The 27564-nt window shown below is 46.5% G+C and overlaps 1 protein-coding gene and 1 long non-coding RNA gene across 3 annotated transcripts in view; one reads left to right on the forward strand and one right to left on the reverse strand.

Moving 5' to 3' along the window:
• LOC140250292 (uncharacterized) overlaps positions 1-2469 on the forward strand; it is a 32188-nt gene extending 29719 nt beyond the window's left edge. Inside the window, exon 3 of one of the 2 annotated variants that reach the window (XR_011903130.1) lies at positions 1-2469. This is a non-coding gene — a long non-coding RNA (uncharacterized lncRNA). The other variant, XR_011903129.1, reaches the window with a different exon arrangement.
• TRAF3IP2 (TRAF3 interacting protein 2) lies at positions 1670-27300 on the reverse strand. The gene is made up of 11 exons (XM_072332935.1): positions 27181-27300; positions 26713-27084; positions 18957-19042; positions 18029-18748; positions 14747-14936; positions 12095-12270; positions 10767-10855; positions 8965-9033; positions 7376-7492; positions 6127-6201; positions 1670-2275 (listed from the first exon to the last, which is right to left on the reverse strand). Exons 3-11 carry the CDS (start codon positions 18970-18972, stop codon positions 2129-2131), a joined length of 1599 nt encoding a protein of 532 aa, XP_072189036.1. The 5' UTR covers positions 18973-19042; positions 26713-27084; positions 27181-27300; the 3' UTR covers positions 1670-2128.
• Positions 27301-27564: the final 264 nt, after the last annotated feature.

Consider the following 27564-nt stretch of genomic DNA (forward strand, 5'->3'; position numbering starts at 1 on the left):
AGTAACAAGAATCATCATCATTCCATGCTGAACGTGCCTGCCCTTGGGTTTATTTCCTGCTGGGATTTCCCTGGCCCAGTTGGTTGCGTGTTCAACTTCTCCTGCCATGGTCTTGTTGCCAAATGACATCCCGCATTTCCAAACTCAAGGCCCTCAGCCCGTCTGTTCTCCCTCAAACACATTCCTACTAAATCTATGTTTTGAGTCCCGGAATTATTTTTGTTAAAATACTTTAGATCTGTGAAAGTACCTGAGACAGCCACTCAGCAGTGGCAGATAAGCAGCAGCACGTCAAGAAAGTTGCGTTTCCTAGACCAGCACTTGGAAGCTGAGCTTCAAGTTGTGCAGCACTCACAGTGACCCTAAAGGCCAGTGTTTAGGTAACCAAGTCCCCCTCCTCCCCCTCGCCTTTGTATTCACTTCGTTGACCTTTTAAGGAGGATTTCTGTCATGGTTTTAGAAAGTTATTTTCTTAATTGGAAACTCAGCTTTTCATTTTATCATATGGAAAAAATGGGACACCCCCTCCCTGTTCTCCCACGTGTAGATAGCAAGAAGTGCTGCTGCATAATAAAAGTTTATAGTGCCTTGTCAGGGAACTGCCAGCATGCTGGGTAGGAGCCTCTTTTGGTTGCTGGGCTGTGGTATTTCTCTGTAGAAACTGGGGAAAAGCACAGCAAACACCACAATGAGAATTATAAGGTCTGACAACAGTGGATCCACCCTTCTCCTGCTTCTCTGAGGCAGCTGTAACTCTTTATGCAAAAGGAAAATCCATGCTGAGGGGATCTGCAATACAGTGCTGTAATCGTTTCTCACGAGCACCACGAAGCACATCCTGTATTGACATACCACACTGGCACGATCTTCACGGAGAGCTAATTAAATATTTTGGGCAACGTAACAGGAGTATCAGCTTCTGCTTAATTGGCTTTCCAGAGAACTAAACACATTTACTTTGTCATGAAGCTGTATTTGGGTCACTCTGTAACAAACAATAAAGTGGAAGAGGATCTTGGAAAGAGCCTGTGCTGCGCAGGCACCGAGTGCTCTGCACCAGAGCAGGAGGTTCTTGTACGCCTACTCTAACAATAAGGGCTGCGGGATTTCAAGCCAACAGGGCTGTTATCTCAGCAAGGTTAAAGCAGTTCAGAAAAGAACCCTCATCAAAGTTGTTCTTATGTGCTCTGCAAAAACACGCTCAGACTTCAGCAGATGTGAAGTTGCTGAGCCTTCTCGGCTGCCAGCACCCCACGGCTCTCCAACATCTTTGATTATTGTATTGTTCCGTACTGCATACAAGTTGTAGGAGTCAGTGTTATTTCTCTTAACAACCGCTGGTTTCCAAATGGCAATTGTTCTTTGACGTGCTCTGTTTCAAATAAGGGATGAAGAGCAGCAATGGAGCTAAAGGCCCACTATAAAAGTACTTCAGCATTCCATGGTACTGACTGCACACGCAGCAATACATTGAGCTGTCCTTTTGTGGACTGTTGCTGTAACATGCTGAAGGTGTTAGGGGCCGTGCTCTGAGGAAATGGAACTTCAGATCCAAGAGTCTTCTAATTGAAGGCAGTGCCTCTGTGCAAGGCGGTCTAAGTAAAACTTGTGTTACTCAACAGTTCCCGTTCCTCGTCGTTCCCAGCAATAATAAAAACTGACGCAATGTACAAGGTAGCCTTACAAAAGGCAAATATATTTAACAGTGCGTGTACAAATCAACTGTCCGATAACGCTGTACAAGGCAGGGATATCTATAAAGAAACCCTGAGCAAAAAGGAGGGCGCCATTTTTATTTTACGCTTATTGCAACATTATTTCTGGCATTTGTTTGCTGTATCGACTAATAAAGGGGTACGTTAAAAACAGATGTTAAAATAAAGCTGGGCATTCGTTCCACTTGCAGCTTCTTTAAAAACCTAGGGGAAAGGGGTTCTGCCCCATCAGCTTCAGAAATAGATGTTTAACGTGGTGGAGAACAAGCTGAGCCTGAGCTACCCAAGACGACCAATTCCTTAAGCAGAAAGAGTGTCTTCTGTCATCAAAAAGAGCCATCTGGAAGAGTGCCGGCTCCCTGCCAAAAGCAACCCTTCAGCAACCGCTTCTCGTGCACTTCAGGAGATAATGTTCATAGCGGCACAACCTGGAGCGTTGGTAAAGGTCCTATTGGAGGAGCGACATATTCCTCCTCCCTCAGTAGCCGCAGGAGGATGTTCTTCTTGTTCTTTGGCCAGTTGTAAATGTGAGTGTTCTGCAACCAGGTAGGCACGTGCTCCTGAAAGACAAGAAAGAAGTGAAGTCCCATAAGCCCTCCTGAATCTGTTAGCAGCATTCTGCAGATTCCATGAGACTGTGCCAAGCAAGATTTCCTTCTGTCTGCTCTAGACACTTTCTGTAACAACAAGAAATTTTAATTTGGCCTCAGAACTGTATTTGGGTTCTTAAATAAATGAACTCCGTACGATCTCACAGCTTGCCTGTCTCTCTTTCCTTACTGCCATCGTGTTGGCTGATTTCACCATATTTCAAAGAGATTCTGATCTCAGTGACAGGCTTCAAAGGGCTCCTGAAAATAAACACCAAGAAGGGCACACTTTGGTGCCCCTACCAGGCTGCAGACCGTGTTTCTCCCTCAGTTGCTGAGGGATCCACACAACGTGTTCAACCCTAAGAATCCACAGGGAAGCTCCTCTCATCCCAGTGGTTTTCTTGAGTCCTGTCCCCTTGTGCTGCTTTGCCAAGCTGTGTGTCCTCTGGCCATCTCCTGAGTCCAGTGCTGAGTGCGAGGGGAGGCTAACACACCTCTCCAGATGAGCAGACAACCTCCCGACTCCCAGCATGTCACACAGGCTGGCCGGTGCCTGTTAGCATCATGGAGCTGGGGCCGCCATGGCCCTGCATTGTGGTGGTGGGTTGAGGGACAGTCGCCTGCTCAGCCCCACGCTCCCCTGTCTTCATAGCCTGGGAGGTTTCTGTACAAACAGTGTGGATGTGGAGGTGAGGAGGGCTGTATTCTTATCCCTAATTATAAGAGGGTCAAGGGCTGAGCCTTTACCAAAACCAGCTCATGCCCACTGCGGAGATGGACATATCTTTTAGGAGAGCCGTTGCTGGAGGAACCTGCACAGAGCCAGAGTGAGCAAGCAGGTAAGGTTGTTTCACTGCAGGAGAGTTGGAACAGATCACCTTTAAAGGTCCAATTCTAAGGATTCTACCATTCTGTGACTCCGAGGTAATCAGCTAGCAGTCAAGGCTTCTAGCACTTGCTCTCTGGACCCATTATTTAACAGGGCAGCATGTTCCCAAGCTGTGACAAAATGCAGCACAGGTTTAACGAATGAGACCTCTGCTTGTCTTTGATGAGAAACTACATTATTTTGAAGGAAGGAAATGCAGGAGACCCAGTCCACCTGGACTTCAGCAAAGCATGTGATATAAGTCCACACGGGAAATCATTAGTTAAGCTCAGAAAGATGGAAATTAGTGTGAGAAATGGATGGTAAGTAAGAAGCTGGCAAGTGGGGATATAACAACAGAGGCACTCTATGCCCAGAGACGGGCTGCGGGCTGTCTGCCAGAGCTGGTCCTGCAGCCAATTGCACTGAGTGTCCTCCACAGAGAAGTCGGTGCATTAAGTGCTGGCACTCAACAACCCAGGCAGTAATTGTAACATAAGGTGTGCAGGGCAGGTGTGTTATTTGGGTCCAGAAAGAGTGGAGAAAACTAGAAGGGGATTCTGTCAAGCTGTGTCTCTTCCCTCAGCACGTGACAGCAGCTGTCATACCAGATCAGAGAGTAATGGGAAAAGGGTTACAACCTTGCTTTAAATTCAGATCTGTATCTGTTAGCAGAGAGGAGCACTGCAGAAAGAGTGGTTGATAACTTTATGGATCGGTGTAATAGGAACATGGCAGAGTGTGTCAGTGCCAAGGGTAGGGCCGTGCAGTCAGGGCTGTGTCGTGAAGCCTGGTTTGAGCCATGCCTCAGAGCAGCTCTGCTCACAGCTCTGCCAGCAGCAGTCATCCTGGGGCACTCACAGCCGAGTCCTCCAGGCAGTGATGCAAGCCTTGAACCAGCAAGACCCAGGTTTCCTCTATCGGTGTGTGATGGGAAGCTGGAAATGCCAGTTCCACCTTAACTGTGTGTCATGTTTTTTCCCCTCATTATTCAATTTCCTGATGAACATTCTTTGGCTCACGCAGATCCCTTCCCGTTGGAGGTCGGCTAGCTTTCACATACCATCAGTGCTTTATGATGTACTTCAGATGAGATTAACTCAGCTAGTATCCACGTTCCCAAATGAAACCTCCCAAACTGCTTCTCTGCTCTTTCCCACTGCCAGCTACAACAGTACTTGAACACAAAGAGGAAAGGGGAGGGTAAAAAAGACAAAATGAATCACCTGACTGTATATATATATGGCATTTTTCACCCCTGGAATGGTGCAGGTTTTACAAGCATCGGTACCTAACCTCTGGCTGCCTGTGTCACTGCAGTGCGTCCAAGCCCCCAGGGCTGCTGTGCCCACCACCTCGGCTGTCCTCAGTCACGTCTCGACTAACTAGTGCAATGGGAGGCAGAGGTCCACCAAAGACAAGCGTGAGCAAAGGGACCAAGCCTGAACAGCAACAGAAAATGCTGCTCTACATAATTCAGCTGAGACAGGCGGCCCTGGAAAAGCTGAAGGGTGATGTGGACTGTGGAGTGATAGGCAGGAAGGCTGCCTGGGGACTGCTGCTTTCATAGCAGCAGCTGAGTCAACCAGCCCTGGAAATTCCTTGTTCACTATCCGAGGGCTGCTCCTATATGCTAAATAGTCTTTTGACACATAAAGTTCAGCCAAAACTAACATAAGTTTATTGTTCTTGTGTCTGCCTCGAGGCCCAAAGAAGGCTCTTAGCACCCTGTGTGCCAGTTGTCCCTGTGGCCCCAGTCTCACTGTGCCAAGTGGCTGTGGGCCACAGGGCCTGCTCACACAGCAGGCAGTCCAGGAGCCCTTGAGGCCAGGAGCAGCCCTGCCCTTTGCCCCCAGGCTGACCGAAAACACTAAACCAGTCACTGCCTTTGGTCTGCTCAGTTCCCACCTGTCCCATCGCTGAGCTCTGCACAGTTAATGCAAGTAACAGACCGGCAATGTTTGTGAAGGAGGCGGAATGACATAAAATACCAGGGGTAGCGCTCATTCCAAAGAATCTCACAAACACTGGGACGTGTTTTCAGACTTCTGAGGTTACTTGACACTAAAATCCACAAGTGCTGTGGGATTTCGCAGCCCTACCTCACTCTGTGACAGTACTGTAGAAATGTCAGCATACAAACTCTGGGCAGTCGAATAAATATAAAGAACCTGAAATCCCTCCTCCAAAACGCAGCTGTACCTAGGGGTAACGCGACAGCCACCCAACAGCGCACACTGTAGTGATGAAAAGTGAACAAGAATATCCATTACAAGTGGGAGGAAGAATGCCATTTCTCAACGATAACTGAAGCCATTTAGCTTTTCTGACCCTGTAAAAACCCAGCAGGTTCCCTCAGCGTGAGGAAGAAGGGTAAGGCAACCTATTGCCTTGTGAACTTCTTCCTCTCCAATGAATCAGTAAGGAAGGCAAACGAAGCTGCAAGTCCTAAAAAGCCGTACTGTTTGCCTTTGATGGGCCCATCAAAGTTCAGGCAATGGCCTAGCACTTTAATATTTATGATCCCCTTTATTTTTATATTCTCAACCCACCCTTTTCCAGATCCTCACTTCACATCAGCCATAAATCTCCCCCCATCCCACTCATCAGCATTACATCTGGACAGAATTACAAAAGGGTTAATACAAAAAGCATGCTTGCTGGATAGACGGTCTCTCTCCATTGAAATTCTTTCAGTGCTCGAGACAGTTTGAGTTTTAGTTACACATTCATCATCAGAAATACGTTTACGTACTGATTTATCCTGCAGATGAAACGCCTTTATTTGTGCATACATAAAACTGTAAACTTCTCACGTAAAATACAGCTGGAATATTACCAGTGGGATATTAAGAACCAAGAAAAGTTTTAAGGTTTCTCCTGGTGCACTGAGATCAAAATAATACGTGTCTAATGATCTGACAAATATATATACACGCGCGTATGTTACCTTTTTGGCATTTGGGAAAAGCACAGGGATGAATCTGAAGTTCATGCTCCCTTGTTGTATGAACTCAATCTGCATCTACAACAGAACAAATTGCCAGATTTATTGCCATGAAGGTTGTGTTGCATCGTCTTTGCATGCAGCTGAATCCTACGCATAAAAACATTCGCTGCTTACTTAAACTGCTCTTCTCTTAAGTGATCTGATCTAATGCTGGTGGACTCTGGGTATCGTTTTGTTTGGCCACTTAATCTGATTCTTCTTTACTACAGGATACAGGAAAGGAAAGAATACAGGAAAGATCTGTCAACATTTGAGCATTTACTTCTGTGGTATGAAATAATTGTGGTTTTAGCTGCAGTTTCAGTTCCATGAAATCCCTCTAGAACCAGTGAAGCATAGCTTAAGGCCCCCGTTCACTGTCTGTATTCAAGCTAGGCCCCAGCCCGTCCCCTGTGTCCCAGTTCCCTGTCTGAGCTGGGGCTTGGCCTGTCCCCATGTCCCCAAGACACTGGCATAACAAGGCACAGACTCCCAGGAGCAGTGAGAAGAACGCAATTCTGCGGTGAGCTCATCTGCTGGTGCCAGCTTCTGAGACACTGGACTGCAGGACTAAACTGGGAGATCGGCCTGGAGTGAGAAAGGAGGGAAACGGCAAACCCAAGGAGAAAGGATGAATTGCGTGGCTCTGCAGACAATTCTGAGCTCTCTATCCCATTGCAGACTGCTGAGATAGGTCCCATGTCCTTCAGCAATCCCCTGCTACCCTATGTCACCAGGGCCCTCCCTTTGCAGCTCTGACCTTTCTTTGACTTGCAATCCTGCGTTTCAGCCAGCTTTAGTGCTGCCCCAGAGAAGACCCCACTTACAGCATGGCTGAAGTGATACAAAGTGATAGGGACTGGTCCGCAGGGGGGAAGGCCAGGCAGCGTTAGATCAGGTTGTGCCCAGGGCTGTATGGCAGGGCAGCGTGGGTTCGAGAAGGCGAAGGAAGAATACAACGTGGAACAATAAAGAATATGGAAGAATGAGATGTGCGTGTTTAATAGGATTTTTCTTTCTTGAACCTCTTAGCAGATGTTAATGAGCATACGGAGCTGATGAGAGGGAGGATTAATGAATTCCAAAGGGGGGTGTTTAACTATGGAGATTAGTGGAAACAAAGCAAGAACCTGCCATTTGGAGACAGATTTGTCTTTTCAGAAGAAGAGACGGAGTCTTTGTAAAGCAGCAAATGCATGTCCTTGCTTACCATCCTGTGGATGTATTTAGTATGTAAGCCGTGTTCATCCCTGTCCAGCTGGGACTCAGCCCCTTCCACATCCTGTTTGTATTTTGGACTGATTGCTATGATTATCATCACCGTCTTCTGTTAGGGAGAAAAGCACTCTTATGAAATTGGGAAACGCAGCGTGTTTGGTGGAGGCAGATCGGAAATCTGCCAGTTTGTGTTTTAAGTGATCTTTATGTTCCTGGCGAACGTGAGAGGATCTCATTCATTCTGGCAGGAAATGCAGGAGAACTCAGACACTCGTTCTCCTCTTTATTTCTCGAGACCGCATGATATAGAAAAACCAAATGGCAGGAGATATATTAACAGTTTCCAGCTTCCAGTTGGAATCCTGTAATAAAAAGCTACTTTTTATCAGCCCAGAGTGTGTGTATGTACATACACAGAAAAGTTATCTTATAATGTTTTCCAACATCTCACGCAAAAGTGCATCTTCTTAACCACAGCTTTCTATACATAAAGACACTGAAGGTGGCTGCCTGTGGAAACTGCCCCTGGGGCCTTCAGTAGCAGGAACGGGAACAGTTCTTGCTCGTCCCTTAGAGGTCAGGTGCGCAGAGCTGGGCTGTGGCCTGCGCAGGCCTAGCGGTACGTGGCAGCTCCATCCCTCTGTGCAATGGGCTGAAAGCGCTGCTCCTTGCCTATGCTGTGACCTGTTCAGTTTCAGGTCCCCTGCTGATCTCAAGTTTCCACTGAGGGGCTGTCCTTCCTATCTGGGAAATCTCTCTCTTCCCTAATGGTGGGCCAGTGAAGAGGTTCAGCAGATGAAAGCCTACTTTTGTTTACCTAGGGCCTGTCTTTTATCCCAGCCACATCAGGCTTTGTAAGGCTTCCAAGTATGTGGCTCCCAGTCAGCCTGGCACCTAATTAACTCTTTCCTTCTGTGCAATATCAAGGGAATTTGCCCCACCACAGGGTCAAAAACGGTAAAGAGTCATTATCCCTCGTACTGACTTAACATACTCCAGAATTTTGCTTCTGCCTGACGTGCATGTAAGCACTTACAGATGTTGAGGGTTTGCAGAGACATTCCTGGGTGCACACATCCCCCTGCTTCTGCCCTAACAGTCCTTCCTTGCTCGTTTGTGTAAAGGTTTAGAAGCTGGAAACTGCCTCTGTAGTCAGAGCAGGAAAACAGACATCTCTGGGGGGAGGCAGCCAGAGGAGGAAGAGCCATACATGGCGGGGGGAATTGCTCTCTGTACATCCCATTTTCTCCTACTGATTGTGCAGGAGTCCCATAGGAGTTCTGCTGGTTTAAGTGTTAATGATGTTCTTGGCAAAACCAAATTCACCGTGGTGTCTAGTTTCAGTACCTCAATTATACATGGTGAGTTTATGCCTAATCTGTCCTGGCAAAAGTCCCAAAATGCACGGCTGCATTGCCACAGTGGAGGCCCCACTGTGCACGCAGTAGACACCATGCCTGCATGGTAATGTATTTGAGCTAAGGTGATCTGCTGAAACCCCTAAAGGGAAACAGCACTGGGCTGGGAAGATTTTCCTCAGGTCACCTCTGCTGTGAACAAAGTTAAATTGCTGTTACATACATCACCTAGGTAGCGTTCCATCCACTTTATGATGTCAATACCTCGTACTGTGTCTTCAAATATATCGATCTGCAAGAGAATGAAAGTCTGTGGTGAGCATCCTTTTCCCTTTCCTCCCCATTCGGTGCCACTGAGAAGTTCCCAGGTGCCTGCTTCTTCCCCTAGTTTCTAACAAGCATGCCTGCTTTCCTTAGGAAAGAACATCACATGCACACAAATGCATACACACACACACATGCATGTACAACTTCTCCCCTTTTCCCTGCAGTCCAGAATCGTGCCAGCCCCCACACTCTCAACATTTTTACTTACTGGAACAAACAATAACCTCTGTTGCTATACATTACATACTGAAAATGTTTGAACTGGATATTTTTTCCTCTCTGTATAAACACCTCATGAAAGTGGAGAGCTGCCCAGCTTCTCTATCTGCATAGTTGCAAAGCTCCACTATTTTCTGGCTGCAAGTATATACACTGAGCGTCAAGTTTTAACTTCACGTTGCATGAAGTGTGTGGAGGGAGGTCAGCCAGGTCACTGACACCGGACGCAGAATCTAGGCTTTAGACTGAGCAGAGAGATGGAGGACTTCCTAGCACTGAATACGACCATCACCGCTCACTTCCCTGCACACTCAGTAAGCCCAGAAACTGGCAGTCAATGACCATGACCAATGGAGTAATTATTAACTTCTCCAAGCTTGTGACAGAAGAATTATGTTCCACTCTCAAGGGTTGTTTTTTCTTCCCAACGTATTTGTTTCCCTGCTTTGCGGCCATTTTGCAGTATTTATTTTTCTGCAGCACGCACCAAGAATTGTCCGCCCAACAGAGGTGCTATTAATGAGCCTTCTGCTCCGTACCTCCATGATGCCCAGAGCTTTCTTATGAATTGGCCATAGTACAAAACTGCTGGAGAGAAGTACAATTTCAGTCTCCGGAAAAATTATTTGATTCGCGAAAATAAATAAGCATGGGCAAAACCCCCACTGAGTTTCATTCAGTTTAATGATAGCCACTTGCTTAAATGCTTTCCTGAATTGAAGCCAGAGTGAAGGCTGAGGGGTCAGATAGCATATGCGCTTGGAAAAGGAAAATATGAATCAACATTTTGATGAATGCTGAATACGAGAGCCTCTATGGGATCTCTCCTTTGAGGGGGCAGCTATGAAGAAGCAAACTCACAAGAGGTTAAATGAAGACCTGGACCGTTCACAGGATCAGACAGTAGGACACAGATCTTTTCAGGCCAGTGTTTTTTGAACCCTCTTTAAACGTGTCACAAAGCAAAGAAACCACGAGATGGACTATTTCATTAAGCCGTGTGAAACACACCCATTTTAGATGTGCTTTCAGCAGAAAGGTATTCACATCTGAAGAACCGACGATGTAACAGCATCTCAGAACAGACGCTAGGATGGGATGAACGTGAGAAGTGGCCTATTTTAATATTGGTGTTTCAGATCAAATATGAGACAATGTTAATGGAATAGCTCACAGAAAGAAAAAAAACCCTGCTATTATTTCCCATCTGGTGTCACTAAATGCAGTTTTCCAGGGTCATTATTAAAAGACATTTCAAAGTATAGAACTCAGTTAAAACATTAGCAAATGAAATGGCAAATCATTAAGTTACAACTTCTAAAACCCAGGCCAGCTCTTCCATTCGTGGCCTCCGTAATCTACAAAATACAACGATAAACAGAAAAGCATTTAAATGGAACACGTGTGCCCTCTGCTTTTTTAAAAAATGCCTCTTTCCTTCCCTGGTTGACTGTCATTTTCTCTGGAAGGTACACTTACAGCTGTTTGAAATCCATTTACAAGCAGGAAGTTCACAAATTTCATGACCTCCACCGCTGTGTCCACAGAGTAGGTTATAAAGACCTTGCCTAAGAGAGAGTCCATATGAACAAGCAATGCATTAAAATACATCATACAAAGAGTCAGACCTTCACAGCCTTCCTTTCCCACTGTGCTGTGGCTTCTGCCCACATATATGTCTGCAAATTATTTACAAAACGAATGTACAAACCAAACTTTTCCCATCCCCCAGCCCTTTCACGTTCGTGAGGTTGAGCTCTATCTCACTGCTCCAGCTATCCAGCTGTGACCTCCAGCTGAGAGCTAGAGGAGCCCTCCCACATGCTGCCCAGCCTCTCCTCACAGCAGTATCAGCTCCTGTGTAGGACAGGCCAGAAAGCCGAGGACAGCAATGTCTTCAACTGCCTTTGCCAACAGTGAAGGAGTTTTCTTACTAATTCAAGAGCCATGTACTCTCTGGTTGACACCATTTTGTCAAGTAACGCCTTTACCTGGGGACTCTGATTGATAAACTGGAACTTACACACAACTGGAAACTTGTGTTTCCAAAGGGAAATTTGTGTTTCCAGTCCTTCAGGCCAGAAAGATGCAACGTGGGGCTTTGAAAGGGGCTTTTTTGCATCGTTTATTGAGAAAAAAAAAGAAGACGAATAAAGGAAAAACACAGGTCTCTGCAGAGCTATGAGGGGATGTTAGTTATGGTATATCCCACTGGTCCTCCAGCCCAGCGTTAAGCAGGAAGCCAGCTCTTCTGAGACCAGACTTTCCTACAGGAGTTGGAGAGTGGAAGGGTTTGGGGGGCTGGAGGCAGAGAAGAGACCTTAGCAGGAGCTTGTGCAGACCCTGCTGTGGGCTCTCGACCCAAAGGCCTCTCCTCTAACCAGGTCAGGGAGAAACTGAGGTCAAGACTTGGCATTTTTGTCTGGTTTGGGACAGGCAGAAACACTTCATCCCTGGGGCTTTGTTTGTTATTAGTCTTTTACTGTAAGCTCCAGTGCCTCCTGCCTCAAAGGGACATTCTGTTTAGCAAGAAGTCATGAGAATAATCTAAACAGTATTTACTTTTTGTAAACAAAATAACAAGCAATTAATGACAATTAAGTTTTCAGGATTCAAGGGAATAATTCCACTCCACCAGACATGAACACTCACACCCTACGGATGTGTTGACATCCAGTATTTTCTTTTTCTCACTGTCTTTGTGTCTTAATGTTGTTGCCCCCACCTCAACCCCTGGAGCTTTCCCACCTAAAGTTGTCAGGCTGCTCTGTAAGATCTCACACAGTACAAATTTGCTAACCACTTACGCAACTCTTCCGGCAAATTGCTGGTTCTCAGAGTTCCCTTGGCTGCAGGGTTACTGAGAGGTCTTGGGACAGCAGCTGGAGATGGAAAATAGTCAGAAGGACAACAACATGCTTCATCTGGGCCACATGCCTTCTGGGGCAGCTGGCCGTTAGGTAGCTGGTTGTACAACTGGTTTCTGCAAAGAAAAGCAAGTAAGGACATAAGTTGCTTCTTTTCAGGTATTTTCTTTCTTTCTTTTCTTTTTTTTCCCCACACACTAAGAACTTTGTGTATTAGCTCAGTAAAGTTCTTGAAAACATGCCTGGCATTTCTACTTAGTTATTAGGGCATTTTTTTTAAATCTGAGCCCTCAATACCTTGGTGTCAGTCTACCATGAGACACAGCTCATTGCAGAAGGAACATCAGTCACAGGAATAAAAGTACCTCATAGCTGAGTCGTGCTCAGTTTGCAACTAACAGAAGCAAAGAGTATTTCTGAGCTAGAAATAATGCTGTTCAGTGGATGTTACACATGTACTGGGGCAGAACGGCACTTGGACATGTTCTTCCCATTGTCTAAAGGGCAACTCAGCTACTTAAGGCACAGCTGCTATCTGAATGTCCTGTGCTGCATGGGAGGCATGGCACAAGGAGCAGGAAAACAGATGCACAGGGCACTCCAGCTCCAGCTGTGGTACAGCCTAGAGCCGTTCCAGTTTTGGACAAAACTCAAAAGTTTTGATAAAGGGAAAAAGTTCAACTTCTTGACCAGCAACAGCAGACCCGACAAAGGTTTCTCATGTTGGGAATCTGTGCTCTGGACCTGCGGCAATCTTGCCTAATATCTGCTCTACTTGAACAAATACATAGAAAGAAAATGATTTTAGGAAGCTTAGCAGTTCTTGTCTCACTACGCTTTGGGTTCACAGTTTGAGTTAACAGAAAGGAGAATTCACAGCGATTTTTACATGAGGCATAGTTTGAATCTGCTGGACTGCATCTGTTGGATGAGTGCTAGGTTTCTCTGAGGGCTTTTCCCCACAGAGCAGCGATATTTAGTTAATCAAGCCCACTCTCTTTTATTTCCTTGCCTTCCTTAAATGAATGATGACAGTCTGGTCACAGCATGTTCTCTGTTGTCACATTAAGATCTGGTTTATTCATTTTGGTACAGATGTTTTCTGTTACAAAATGCTCTATAGGCAAATATTACCATCACATAACTGCTGTTCCTGGAACCAGCACACAAACACCAGCAACGCAGCCACAGGTTAGGCCCCAGGTATTTTCTTTTGCAGAAGAAAGCACCAAGAAAAGCAACGCATACCTCATCACAGGCCACAAAAACAACCCTGTGGCTAATTTCCACATCCTCCCCAAACTTCTCCTTACCTAACAAATATGCCAAAAACTAAGGGTCTGATTATAAATTTCACTAATGCAAAGGATATCTGCTGTACCTCAGAGGTTCTATGTTTTCATTCAAATATTTTATCACAATTATCTCTGCTGCAGCCCCCTGCTTTTCACAGGCCGGAGCAGTGCAGTATTTCAGCTGTCCATCTTGTTTAGTCCTTCCCATTTTCTCAGTCTTCTGTGAAGATAATGCCACATATGTGGACATTTGCTCTTCACAACCATCTGAAAGAAGGTTGTGTTGAGGTAGGGGTCAGCCTCTTTTCCCAGGTAACAGTGAAAGGATAAGAGGTAATGGCCTTAGGTTGCACCAGGGGAGATTCAGGTTGGATATTAGGAACAATTTCTTGTCAAAAACAGTGGTGAGGCAGCGGCACAGGCTGCCCAGGGAAGTGGCGGAGTCACTGTCCCTGGAGGTGTTCACAACAAGGGTACACGTGGTGATCGGACTAGATGACCTTAGAGGTCTTTTTTTTTTCAACTTTAACGATATGATTCCCAAACTTGGATGCCTGTAAGTTTAACACCTTTACAGTACTTTGGCATTTAAATAAAAATGGTCTGCTTTTCAGATGTGCCAACATCTTTTTTACTTCAGCAGCTGAATTTGGAGAAAACCCTTCATAGGTTATGCTTGTTAATGACGTGCTTAAAATGGGAGGGAGACTAGAAGCATGGGAAATTACTATTAGAAAAATAGTCAAAAGGCCCCAGCTGAAAAGAGATATGACGTGTTTTACTACTACATGAGAAACCATGGAAAATGCTGCAGAATGCACTGGAGAGATCTATCAGTGTCAGACAAGGCTTTCTCCATTTTTCTCTACACTACAGAAGTGATAAGAAGGAAACTGCTGACAGCCAGTGACTGAGGCTCCCAGGCTGGCGCACCACAGAGCTGAAGTCTGCAGCGAGCCCCCAAACTGACCTTTGCTCTCAAGCAGGAGAGCTCTAAAGTTTCAACTGAAATATTTTCAGCCCCTCATCTCTTAACCTTCAAGCATTTATCTTCCTTAGCACGCTCGTTTCTCGGTACGCTGTGACAACATATCAGGTAACTGCCTTTGAAGTCCTTCAGGGTGAGGTCAGGCCCTTGCTGCGTGTAAAGTAGCAAATGAAGGAAGCTACCCAGCACCTCGCATGTACCCCTCAGCCCCGGCATGCTAAAGTTACAAGGCTTCAGAATCACGGTACAAAGCCCACAGAATCGGATTAGAGGAGCTTCAAATGCGCGCAGGCCCCAAGGCGTACTCACAGGAATCGAGGAGGACCAGGGGAGGAGCACAGCCTCTGCGGAGGTCGCTCGGTGGTGCCCTTGGGAGCACGAAGGTTGGAGTAATTGGGGATGACTTGCTGGGCTGGGCGGATAACTCTCACGCAGGGTCCAGGAACAGGAGGGAGCGGTTGCGATGTATGTGCAAAATGCTGGTAAGGAGCTCTGCCATCTGGGAAGGTGAGAAAATAAAGGCAGCAACTATCATTTCAGCCAACACATTTTTGCTTCAGTTTGTGTTTAGTCCTTTCCAGGCGCATCCTCCTTCATTTCTAATGAAACAGAGCAGGTCTGAGGCATCTGCAGGAGTCTTAGACTGAAAGAAGGAAGCCTAAGAGGTAATTTACAGCTCGAAGTTGCCCCTTTCACATCTGACACGGCTCAGGTTCCGGCTGCGGATTGTGCTGTTGGGACAACTGACAGTTAAACACCGAGGGCTGCTTCGTCCCTGCACTTAAGATGGCTCAGTGGTTTTGTTGTTGGTTATTTTTTTTTAATTTCTCTTTGGTGATGACTTGAGAAAATGAATCATCCAAACACTCTCATAGAAGCAGATGCAAAATCCTGGAACAAATCAGTTTGCTACAGTAAGGCTAAACAGGCTGTGATTATTGTAAATGAAAAGAGAAAAAAATAATCTCTCCGGTTGTTATTCCACTTGGTATGGATGTTCTGCCTGGCTGACCTTTTAAGGTCCCGCTGCTGGTCCAGTTGCCATCCAGGAGGCTGCAGGGAAACCCAACGTAACAATTTTGCTCAAGTAATACTGAAAAATCTCACAGTTGCTGGCCGTGCACACGTAATGCTGTTTAATAGCTAGTGTCCAGTGGAACTGTTGGCATAAATTGAAAGAGAAAGCAATGTAAGCTGTTTGTTTCCCAAATGGGGAAAACTACTTTTTTTTTCCCAGTCTTTCTGCTCGCAGTTTTCATTAGGCAGCAGCTCTGCACACTTTCAAGCTGCTGTGTGCAGATCAAAGTCCAGCCTGGCAGGGCTTATTAGCACTGCATGATTATGGTGTTATGAGCTGGCTCTGAAAGCTGCAATGCTCAAATGCTCTTCCCCCCCCCCCCACCACCCCCTTTAGATTGTTTTTTTAAATCCCTTTAGCTATTTTGGTGTCATGCTTTCCTTTTCCTAGCAGCCACCAGCACTTATTTAAAAAAAAAATAAATAAGGAGGAATAAAAGAAAGCAAAGCTTTAATGAAACCACGCAGTTCCAGAAGCCAGCGCTTTAAAACCAACCAACCAACCCTCCCCGTTACAAAGAGATTTCTGATGGAACTGTGAGTCAGCAACATCTTATTTGCTGGATTCTTTTAGGAGATTTTCCTGTCCCTTTCTATATATTCTAACAGGAGAGGGTGAACGAGGCTGGAAGAACAATATAAATGAAAACAGGATCTGCTCAAAGGTTCTTCTTGAGCAGCTCTAGGAAAGCTGGCAGGTCTCGTGGAGTTTCAGCATGGTTTGCAGGTTTTTAGGCTGGTGCAAGTTCCACCAGTGCCCTTTGGACATGTTTGACACTGTAGTGTTTTAATGGCTGCCAGCACTGCTGCACAGAGGCACAGCACAGTCAGGCATGCCCACACACACACACACACACACGCAGTTTTCATATACGAATAACTGAACAAATGGTCCCTGCTTAGGCAGTGTTGCTGTGAGGATTTCTTTGCCTTCAGAGGTAGTTTTGCTGTTGTATCCCCAATAGCAGGTGTCCAGAACCAGTTCAGAGCCTACAGGCGCAATCCGTGCCACTGACACAGCCTGGGAGGGGCGTGTTGCAACACACAAACTGCACGGCTTTGTTGTGGGCTGCCACTGCCCAGCAATTATCTGCAACACAAGGAGCTGTCAGGAGGTGATTTATGCCATACCAGGCAAGTGAGAAACAGGCGTGCAGTTGCCAGCTTCTTGGTCCTGACCAAATCTGCTCCAGCCATCTGAGTTTATTTTATTCTTTATGCCCTCTGGATACGGTTGAAACACCAGTGCTTTTTCTAAAGGAAGCCCTTCAGAGCTCCTGCTTTGAAACAAATGACCTCATTCGGTAAATGTCCCGTTTCTCACGATGCCCACATGTAGAGGAGGTAAACGGTGAGAAATATTGCGCAACCAGCTCCTCTTCTGCACAAACCTGAACTGAAATGAGGAGGTACAGGCAGAAAAGCAGAGGCTGTTCTGCAAATGTTCAGCAGTAATTGCTGATGAAAGTCCATCTGTAGCCCCCTTCCTCAGTACAAAGGGCCGAGATCAGAGGTGAAAACTGCAGCTCTGATACTCCAGCTCTCATATACTTAATTATAGTGCATTACTGGAATGAGAAAACTCTTTAAACAGATGTAATATAAATGCTGCAGAGTAAACAGAAGGTTAAGAAAGAAGGGTTATCAGCACAGGCCTACAGCTTTTTATTACAAAGCGAGCCCCAAACTGGTCGAGGTCTCCTGAGCCTAATGTAATATAAATTGTATGAAAACAATGATATTGCTGTTGGATGTTCAAAGCTCACTTCATAACAGATAAAAATCTCGGAGACTGAAAAGGAATACTAATTAATAGCAGACTGTAAACCGCCTCGTAGCCTCCAAGAGCCAAAACACCCATATTGACTGAGTCACATCAGCGCTCAGTGATACAATCACCAGCAGCTGAGCGGGGTCCATTTTAAGTAATGAGCTTTCATTTCAGCTGACAATAGAAAAAATGAGGTTGATGAATGTCAAGCTCTTTTCATACGAAAATAAAACACATGCATTAGTTTGTTCATAGAGCTGGTAGATATTCTTTAAAGAGATCAAGGGTAACCACCCATCCTGATTCTGGCAGGAAATCTCAACCTCGGGGATCCAAGCAGGAGCAAGGAAATCCAGGGAAACAACAGGAATTAAGTCAATAGAGGAGGCTGCAGAATGACTGATGCAAGGAGGAAGAAAATGACTAGAATATGAAATAACAGCAGGCAGAAGGCTGTGTGTGCTCAGCATGACTGACAACGGCTAGTTTCTAGGCAAAATCATTAGCCTTTATTTGATGAGTAACTGCGAGCTCTTTAACTTTCTATCTGGCTCAGAGGTTCTGCATCAGACAGCCTGGCTGAATAACCCTAAAACCCGGAAATCTGAAATGGACCGCAAATAATTGTTTACTCATTAATAATTGCATGCTGCAAAGGAAATACAGTAGGAATATGCCAGCTCGGTGAATGATGCCCGCAGTGCCCCCAGAAAACCTCCTCCATGGTGAGCGGTGCTACTTACATGGGCCGTGCAGTTTCTGCTCTGCCATATAATGGTGCCCACAGAAGCCATGGGCTTGCGCAGAAGGGTTGGGATGGGGCAAGTGCTGGCACCTGGGGTGCTGCTGAGGCTCAGGTCCAAAAAACTCTCTGGAGATGAGTGGTCCTGGGAGGTCCTGGGGGTTCACCATGGACACAAGTGGTAAGGGGAGCTCCAGGTGCCTGACACCCATGATGTCTTGGGACTGGGAGTTGTAACCTGTGTCCTCAGTTGCCAGCTCTGCTGGGAGTTTGTTTCCTGAAGGCTGCTGTGACCATGAACTCCCTTTGTTGTTGTCCTCCAAAGAGTCCTCAGGAGCATCACGCAAACTCTGCTCTGACTTACTGGAGTTGGTATCGGCTGAAAGCAGTGGTCCTGGCTGCATGCCTGATTTGTCCATAGTTAAAAGATGCATCTTGGAATGAACTACTTCCAGTAATGATTCACTGGGGGAACAGAAGCGCCCACATCCATCAGGATCGGTATATTCTGACCATAGCCTGCTGTCCGGCCCCATGGCCAGCTGGTGATGCGCCAGCGCTCTGCAGAGATGTGCTGGATTGGCACGTGGTCTCTGGCACTCCTCATCCTCCACATTCTCCACAGAAGGCTGTGAAGCCTCTTCCAAGACAGGTTCAGGAAATGGGGAATACAGCATGGATTCATCCACTTCCACCGGTATGCTTCGGCTCACAAAAGTGCCTGAAAAAAGAAGAAACGCTATAGATTTGCCTCCAGAAAGAAAAGTGCCTATTATCAGTGGCTGTCAGTTGGAATACTGAAGAGCAGCATGCATTCTTCGTATTCACGTTAAGTTCTTCTTTGAAGGGCAGGTAGAAATTTTTGGCAAAGCAGTAAAGGAGGGGGTTAGCTGGAGTGCAGGCAGCACAGTGTTATAATCAGGACTAACCTGACACAGAGGCCATTTCCCAGTTTTACAGTCACACCAGAATGGGAGTCAACCGCCGTGCTGCAAGGTCAGAATTTTCCAGCAAACTGGAAAAGAAGAGAAATGTGAAGATGGTACATTTCACACAAGCAATAATCCCAAAATAACTCTATCTCAGGGACTGGAAAAGAAATACCGGTTAGAGCTCTGGAAATCACATTTTGTAGAACAGTTTTATGGGATTTCTGAATCTTACTGTTCCTGCTGAGACAAGGGGAAAAAGAAGCACATGAACTGTCTCTCATAGGTAATTTCTGCATCTGAAAAAAGAGAAGGCTGTGTAAGTACGGAGATTTGGCTCAGGCATATTCCAAGGAATACAAACATGTGCCACATTTTACTCCAGACCTGCTAATAATAGCTTTGTAGTGATCCCTTGGATCTGAACTTCACTGCACACCTAGCTGAGCAATTCAAAATCCACAGCTGGCTTCCAAACGATGCTGCTTATTTTATCAAACCAGTTAATCCATTCTATTATAACACGGTTATTATTTCAAACTACTGAGAATTATAAGACAATTTAGAGGCTTTGGTTACTGTTTGGATTATTTTTTTTTCCCATTCTTCAGAATGACTTTGGGCTCCAGACATCAAAATCCTCCCTTCCCTTTGGGGACACCATCAGTAAATTTGGCTCAGCCAAACAATCCCTGATGACAGATGCCTCTACTCCACCTTTGCTTAGAATGACAGCAGCAATGACGGGTGAGTGATGTGCTCTTGCCATACTCACCCACTGGAACGAGAAGTACAAGCCTTACTGCAGGCTTACACACAGCACCCCATTTATGTTGAAACAAAACACTGCTGGATGTAAAAAAAATAACCTCTGGAAAACGCAAGCATGGTTTAACTTCTCTTCAGTGTTCTCTGTCCTACCCAGCCTGCTGGGCTGCTCAGAAAGGGCTCTGTGACACTCCTGAAGTTCACAGGTGAACCAGTAGGCACAACGTTCATTCATTATCAGTTTCCATATCTGTATGTCACCGGGTATCACAGAGGGAAGAAGCTCAAGCAGATGGTCACTGAACTATAGCAGGAAGTGGAAAACATCCCTGGTCCTTCACCCTGCACTGGAGGCAGCCAAGGCCAAAGCACAGCAGAGCAACGCACTGATGCAACTTCCCATACCCAAACCTTTGATCCACAGACTTTGGCACAGAAACAGATCAGCACGTTTGATGTCAACATGCTGATCTCGGCAGCCATCTTCATCCTCTGGTATTGGGGTGGAGATTAACTTGCTCCCACCAGATGCTACCCCCTGACAAGGGGTACAGAGAAACAAGGCTGGGACTCATTACTCCAGCTGTTTTCCCTCTACCGCATAGAAAAAGCCAAAATCCCAAGTAGGAGCATTCTGAAGAACGGTCTAAGCACTCAGCAACAGAAATGACAGTGTTTGACAAGAGCATCTGACTTGAAAGCCTGGTAAGGAAAATTAAAATCACAGCATGTTTGAGGAGATCTCAGTGAATCAAGGATTCAGCTTCAGTCACACAGTAGCTTGAACAGAAAGTTCAAATGAAGAACATACGCAGACAGCCACAGCATTAAAAACAACTGACCAGGATCACAGAGAGGTAAAAGGCAGTGTCCCAGCCTCTACCCTAGCTCCCACAGCCATGTCCTACAAAAGCAAAGAACATGCCCAGTCCCATGAGGCGAGAGCAAGGCTTTATGTTTGTGCTGATCAGGTCAAATGATGTGCATTCCCCTCTGAAAGTACCTCTGGCACAGCAAACTCTCAGCGTAATATTTACTGGGAAGTAGGATAAAAATTGTGCTTTGCAGCTGCTGGGCTGCAATGTAAATATTCTTCCTTTGTGTAACATAAAACCCACCTATGCAGAAGATCTACCACAGATTCCAGATACACATCTTACATTATAAGAAGAACATCCACAGGGAGAGTTTTCCTGGGATAATTACAGCAGCATAATGATGTTGGCAAAATTTCCCATGTAGACAAGTCCTCTGAGCAGCCATTAACTACACCAGCACAGCAAACACGCTGCTGCTCTGACAGAAGGGAGAGTCCTGCGCTCAGCTGGCACAACTCATACTGCACACTCTTACTCCCTCATTGAGCAGCTCCAATGAGCTGGTTTCTCTTCAGAAAGGGCAGGCTCAGCTGCAGGCACCTGGGCATGGCTCCTCCCCTTGAGCAGCATGTGTTGTCTGAGCACCTTACCAGCAGGTAGAATTCATTGCAAACATCCAAACACAGCATTTCAGGAGCAAATCTGCAAGGCCTGATACACAGTGGCATTTCTTCAATGGTCTCTGAAACAGTCAGATCAAAGTGCTAGAAACCACGTTGAATCCAGATCCTCTCCATCCAAAAGCTGTTGGTTTAGCTCTGTGTCAAGAATAGATTTTCTACAGAGAAACCAAGAACTCTGTCCAAAGCCTGGGGAAGTAAAATGAGGTCTCTCTGTTGACTTCAGCAGGCATCAGATGGGATTTAAGAGTTACTGTACTCTTCTGCAGGATCCAACCTTCCAAGCATTTTGCCTTTTTGTAGTTCCATCGTTACCGATGGGTATCTGCAAAATGGATCACGCAGAGATTATGTGAACCTAGTGCAAGGCACAACACGGGCAGGAAAAGTACAGAATTATTTTCAGGTTTTCATATGGTGTATTGACTGTTCCTTTCAGATGAGGGAGATTAAGACCTAAGATATTAAGATATTCCACAATTACTGAGGTACCAAACTCTTCAAATGGCTTACTTCAAAACAGTTTTAAGATGTTTTTCCTATTGGTTTGGATCTCTAGAAGGACACAACCCTCTTTATCACTTAAATCAATGTAATATTTAAATGACTACCTTATCTCCTTCCTGTGTAACATGCGCTGAACATTATGAAAACTACCCCATATATCTGAGCAAAAATAATTTGGTCAGACAGGAATGAGACCCGATTCCACCTGCTATAAATTTCCCTGGAAAAGCTTTTAGCTTTTTAAATATTGTTTTGCTTAGTTCTTGCCGCAGCGCAGCTGAGCAGCAAAGGCTGAGCTTTGACACCAATGCAGAGCCCTGCTCCTGTGGGGCTGAGGCAGGAGGCACCCAGGGACCTTTGGCATTAGAAGAGACACATCAACGCAAAGGAGGAGCAGCGACTTTGCAAACCTCCTCCTCTCTCAATAGCTCTGCTTGGCAAGAGAGGCTGTCAGAACAGCAGAGCTCTGTCTGTAGAGACAGCCCCAAGGGTAAGTTAAGCCTGGGACACGCTGCTTTGAGCAATGCTGGTAGTAGTATTTGGATGGGAATTCCCAGGAGAAATCCCCTCGCTGCTAGAAATGATAGAGATGATTCAGAAACATTCCTCCGCCAACAACAGCGCGTCAGGACATTGTTGTTGCACTGCTGAAGATCCTCAGCTTCTGGAAAAAGACCCAACACTGAGGCCATTATCCCAGTATTTTATGTAGCCTCATGCTCTGCAGCTTCATTAGGTCTCCTCTGAATTTTTTGTAGGGTTTATCTTGCAAGTACAGTCAAGCAGCGAACAGAAAAATAACTTGCTTAAGTCCCTAGTGTTGAAGAATTAGGGTAAACATACTAAAATATCCTAAGAAACCTGTAGTCTGATCCCTTTTCTGGCACTGAGACCACTGAAGAATGTAGATCATGCACGACCTCATTTCCACCAACACTGCAGCTTCAAGTCAGATCATGATATTGCCAGGAAGCTTCAAGAATTTAATATACCCCCTGCACCGATGACTATGCAGGAGATTACTGATAACCAGCTGGAGCTTTTGCTTATATTCCTGCTTGTAATAAAAAGAAGAGGCCTTTCCTAAAGGAACAGAGTGGCCAAGCCTGGGCTGCTCTCAGAAATGCTTAGAAAACTCCTTAAATATCCATTTTCCTTCTCTTCCTTCCTCTCCTCATGCATGCGGTTCTTCAGTGTGCATTGAATGAGCAAGAACTCTCCCAGGTGGGTGCTCACCGACCCACCAGGCAGTGACTCAGGTTTGTGGGCACAAATGCTGCCCCAGTTTTCCAGTGATGTTTTCCAGACCCTGAGTTCTTCCATTTCTCAGAGGGGGAGTTGCTGGTGCCGTTCTGCCGAATGCCTCTTCTCTGGACATGCATGAGACTGGTGACAGCCACCTCTAGACAGCTGCAAAACGGGAGGGGAACACACTCTTCTGAAGGCCAGCGTGTACAGACCTGAGAACAAGCCAAGTTGGAAGAAAGAGCCAAACTCCTCTAAGAGACATCTGAAAGAAGCAAGGGGCTGCCCAGGGAGAGGAAGAGTGTTGGGTCCAGGCTCATCTCTGAGGTTTACTTTGGTTGCAAAATCCATCAGGCATCCCATTCATTCCCCAGGCTCACCAGGATGCACCATCCCAGCACATACATTAACCATCGATCTGCTTCTAATTAGCAAAGTTCTGTCAGTGAGTGAACAGAAGAGGAAATCTACAGTGCAGCGTATCTGCATTCTTGCCACTCTCAGAGCAGGGTAAAGCCATCTCCACTCTTTTGATCAAAGCTCTATTTGCATACATTAGTAAAAAAGAAAACATTGGGATGAGAAAGGAATCTCACCTTTCTTGGTGCACAGCAAGGGAAGGTTCTTTTATTCACCAACTCTAATGTTTCTGAAATAACCTGGATTCAGATTAAGGCAAAGTTGTGATCACAAAGGCTGGGGGTTGATGGGAACTTTTTCATTTCCAAAGAATTCCCATGTACTTGGTCAGAATCATTTAAGCTCTCTGGTGCTGCAGATATCCATCTGTAAGATGGGAGTAATTGGATGCAGAACTTGCAAGCTGTCACGAGGATACACGCATCATCGAGATTGCAACCAACGCTGAGATGGGGTCACGTAAGTCTAAGTGCATAAGCAGCTCATGTTAAGCACAGCTTTCCCTACAGAGATACCAGACTTAACTTTCCTCAAAAACAGAGACAAACGCTTTCAGGAAGAGCAAGCGTTATGTTTACATTAGAAGGAACTTCTTCACTCCGAGGGTGGTAAGACACTGGCACAGACTGCCCATAGAAGCTGTGGGTGTCCCATCCCTGGAGGTGCTCAAGGAAAGGTTGGATGAGCCCTGGGCAGCTGAACTGAGAGGGGGGGGGAAGGGGCAGCCCTGCCCACAGCAGGGTTTGGGGCTATGTGGGCTTTGAGGTCTCTTCCCACCCAAGCCATTCTAAATGCAAATGTTGGAGCTGTTTTGAGTCTACAACCTAAACAAACATAGCCAAGGAAAACCAAGCTGAAAAGTTTCACTTTACCACAAAGCATCTGGGCTGTTGTCATCATGGATGCTTACCCCCTTCCTTGGGTACCTTCCACAGTTAAGACCAAAGCAACATGTCATGTTCTGAGTCCAGACTTTAAACTCCTTTGGGCAGGTAAGGTTTATTTTTACAACTTCTGAGAGAAGAAAAGTGATATGGAAACAACATTCCTGTTCCATTCTGGCCATGGTTGCAGCCATAGCATGAAAGTCTGCCTACACCAGGAAAACAAGACAACGTTCTGCCACACCTCCCTGCCTGGCAAATATAACATTCTGTTTTGCAGCACTGGTATCTCTTCCCCTCTCTCTGCATACACCCTGATATGCGAGTAAAAGGAACTGTAAACATCAAGAATTAAGAAACTAGAAGTGCAGCACTCTTAGAAAGCATCCAAGCAAGGAATCTCAACTATAGGTAGAATTCCCCGCTAGTTTTCCTGTACTTATAACATATGAAATTGTCTGCAATATCTTAGACAGCCACTTACAGGCATTTAAAAAATGCATTTGCTTCCCAGAGATGATTTCCTGCCCATTTCTGATGCTGATTAATTTCCCATAGGCACCAAATAACCTCCAAACTGGGACATCCCACAATCCCACCACATCTCAAAAGCACATAACCATTAGGCAAAAACTGGGGGCAGCTGAGTGGAGTTGTATGGGAGGACCACCCTACGAGGAGCCAATCTCTTTGGGGACCACGAAAGCCTGTTTTCCTATAGCTTTGTACTTCACGTTGGAGCATCTAGTTCCTAATATGGGAACATCTCTGGCATCTTGAAGGCTAACGTGCTTGCCCCTAACCGCTCTGCCCTATGCAGCATGGGCTGCCGGGTGTGTGGGTGGTGGGAGTGTGTGGAGAACACACAGGGACCTGACGTGTCTCCTTCAGCTGCTGTGATAACAGCCTTTCTCACGCTCACTCATTTGCTTTGTGAAATGCACAGAAATGTGTACATCTCACAGACACGGACCCTCTGCCAAACTTCAAAAGCCACTGCTAGTGGTGAGGGGCACTGACAGACACAGACACCATCATCACACACACTTGTTTCCTTCCTCTGAAAGATTAGGGGGAAAAAAAAAAACAACACAACAAAACAACAAACATAAATGTTTTTTAAAAGTACTATATGCTTCAAAACATAGCTGGTACTCAGCAGGACCTCAGAGTGTGAGTGAGGGTATCACAGGCAGCTGTACAGTCAGCAGAGGCTGCCCAACAGCTGACCCTGCCACACGTACCCTGTGCAGTGTACACAGCTTGTGGCCAAGGGGAGCAAAGGGAAACTCAAAGCCTGTCTGAAATGGAAGAGCACATTCCTGAAGTTGTTTGCTGAAGGAGAAAACAAGCTTTTGAAAGCCGACATCAGTGAGGGATCAGGTGTCTCTGTGGGCCTCTGACCCAATACTGACACCTTCACTCTGCCCTCTGCAGTGCTAAAAGCTGCTTCATCTCCTTGACCTGACACAGCCTCAGGACATTTCCCAGGGTCTTGCCCAGCACGAGGTCACAGCTGTGCCCAACAGTAAGTGGCTGGGTACGCAGGGGGCTGTGGGGATACACCTGGGCTCTACCTGCAGAACAACAGGCTTTTTGCCACAAGGCAGTGGGGCTGATGAGATGGGCACACACGTGTGGACGACAGCAGCATCCAGGCAAGGCCTTGAACCTGCAAAGGTTGTGCAGGACTGGGTAGGTCTGGTCTCTCGGTGGCAACTGAGGATCATTAAGCCCAGACCTACAGTTCTCACTACACGGCCCCACAAAACCCATGTCCTGAAACAAACAGCTACTGTGTGAAATTAGAGTCATTTTTACATATCTGATCGTACTGTAATTAAAAAGCGACACCACCGGCTCGCTCCCACCGTTTCCATACCAACACCATGGAGTACTGAGCAAGCTGGGCCCAGAAACCTGCTTTTCCTCCTGCTCTCAGTGGGTCTGAGGGCCTATCCGGAACTGCTCCGGCACTGTGAGGCCCAGGCCCCCATGGCCACCCCCAGCTCTGTGCCAGAGGGCATAAGATGCCCTGGGCTCATACAGCCGTGTGGGAAGGGAGCGGGATGGGACCTGGCTGACAGGCACTGCCAGGCAGCTACGCAAATAGGACTGCATTTCAACACCAGGCGTGTCCATTTCCAGCGCTTATCCCAAAACTCGGCTGATCAGAAAAAGAAAACAAACCAAAAAAAAAAACCCAACCAAAAAAAACCAGACTGCAGTGAAATGGCTGAAACATGTTGTGACCATCTGTGAAAGTCAGCCTATCGTTAGAACGAGAGAGAAGGGGGGGAAAAAAGGGGAGGGAGAGAGAAATCTGAGGGGAAACGACAACAACAAAAAAACCCCATTCACCGAGAGCCAAAAGTGGGTCAGCAGCTAACTGCGGGCAAGGACCGAGAAGCGCAGCGTCTTCAGCTCTCCTTACCTTGGGCTGAGGGACGCTCGCCCTGAGCTCAGCGGGAAGGAGACAGGGCTGGAGCGAATCCTACGCGCTCGCGGGCTCTGCGCACAGCCGGCTCTCCCTCCACGGCCGTTTTTTTTTCTCCTTTTACGACAGCCTCCCTTCCTCTCCCAGGTAGGCTGCAGAACTGGCTCTGCAGCAGGAAGTAGAGGAGGCATGCAAATCACAACGCGGAATGGGGAGCCTCGGCGGCAGCCGCCGCGGGGGAGTGGAGCGGCGCGGCACGGCGCGGAGGAGCCACGCGTTGGGCTTCACGCTCTCCACACGCCCGTCCAAGTCCGTCTGCCTCTGTCGTGAGAGGCCGGGCTGCTCTGCGGGAGCCCTACAGAGAAACAGCTGTAGGGGAAACCCGGTGTGAGTCCTCAACAGTGTGCCTCACTGGAAAAGCCACCGGCTTGGGGTGTTTGTTTTTTTCAATCCTCGGTTACTTACCGTCAGTCTCAAGCATTACGACAACTGTGATTCAGCCTACCATAGAAAATCGCATGATGACGATCACAAACTACATAGAGAACAACAACAAAAACCCCCACAATTTATCGTCTTTTTTTTTTTTTTTTTTTTTTTTTTTTTTTTTTTTTCTACTAAAGTTTGACTTCCAGTCCCTTCCAAGCTTTCCTTCACGCTGCTTTAAGAGCTGGGTGAGGCAGCACCGGCAGCCATTGGGTGCTGCTGCAGGATGCAGCTGTGTGTCCCACCTGCACCGCTGCCCTGACCTCCCCGCTCCACAGCTCTCCCCGCCTGGAGCTCCTCCTGATCTTTACCCTACATTTTAGTTTAGCCCTAGGAAGAATCTGTCTTGGCTGTGGCTCTGCG

Source organism: Excalfactoria chinensis, chromosome 3 (assembly GCF_039878825.1).
Source record: "Excalfactoria chinensis isolate bCotChi1 chromosome 3, bCotChi1.hap2, whole genome shotgun sequence".
Lineage (NCBI taxonomy): Eukaryota > Metazoa > Chordata > Aves > Galliformes > Phasianidae > Excalfactoria > Excalfactoria chinensis.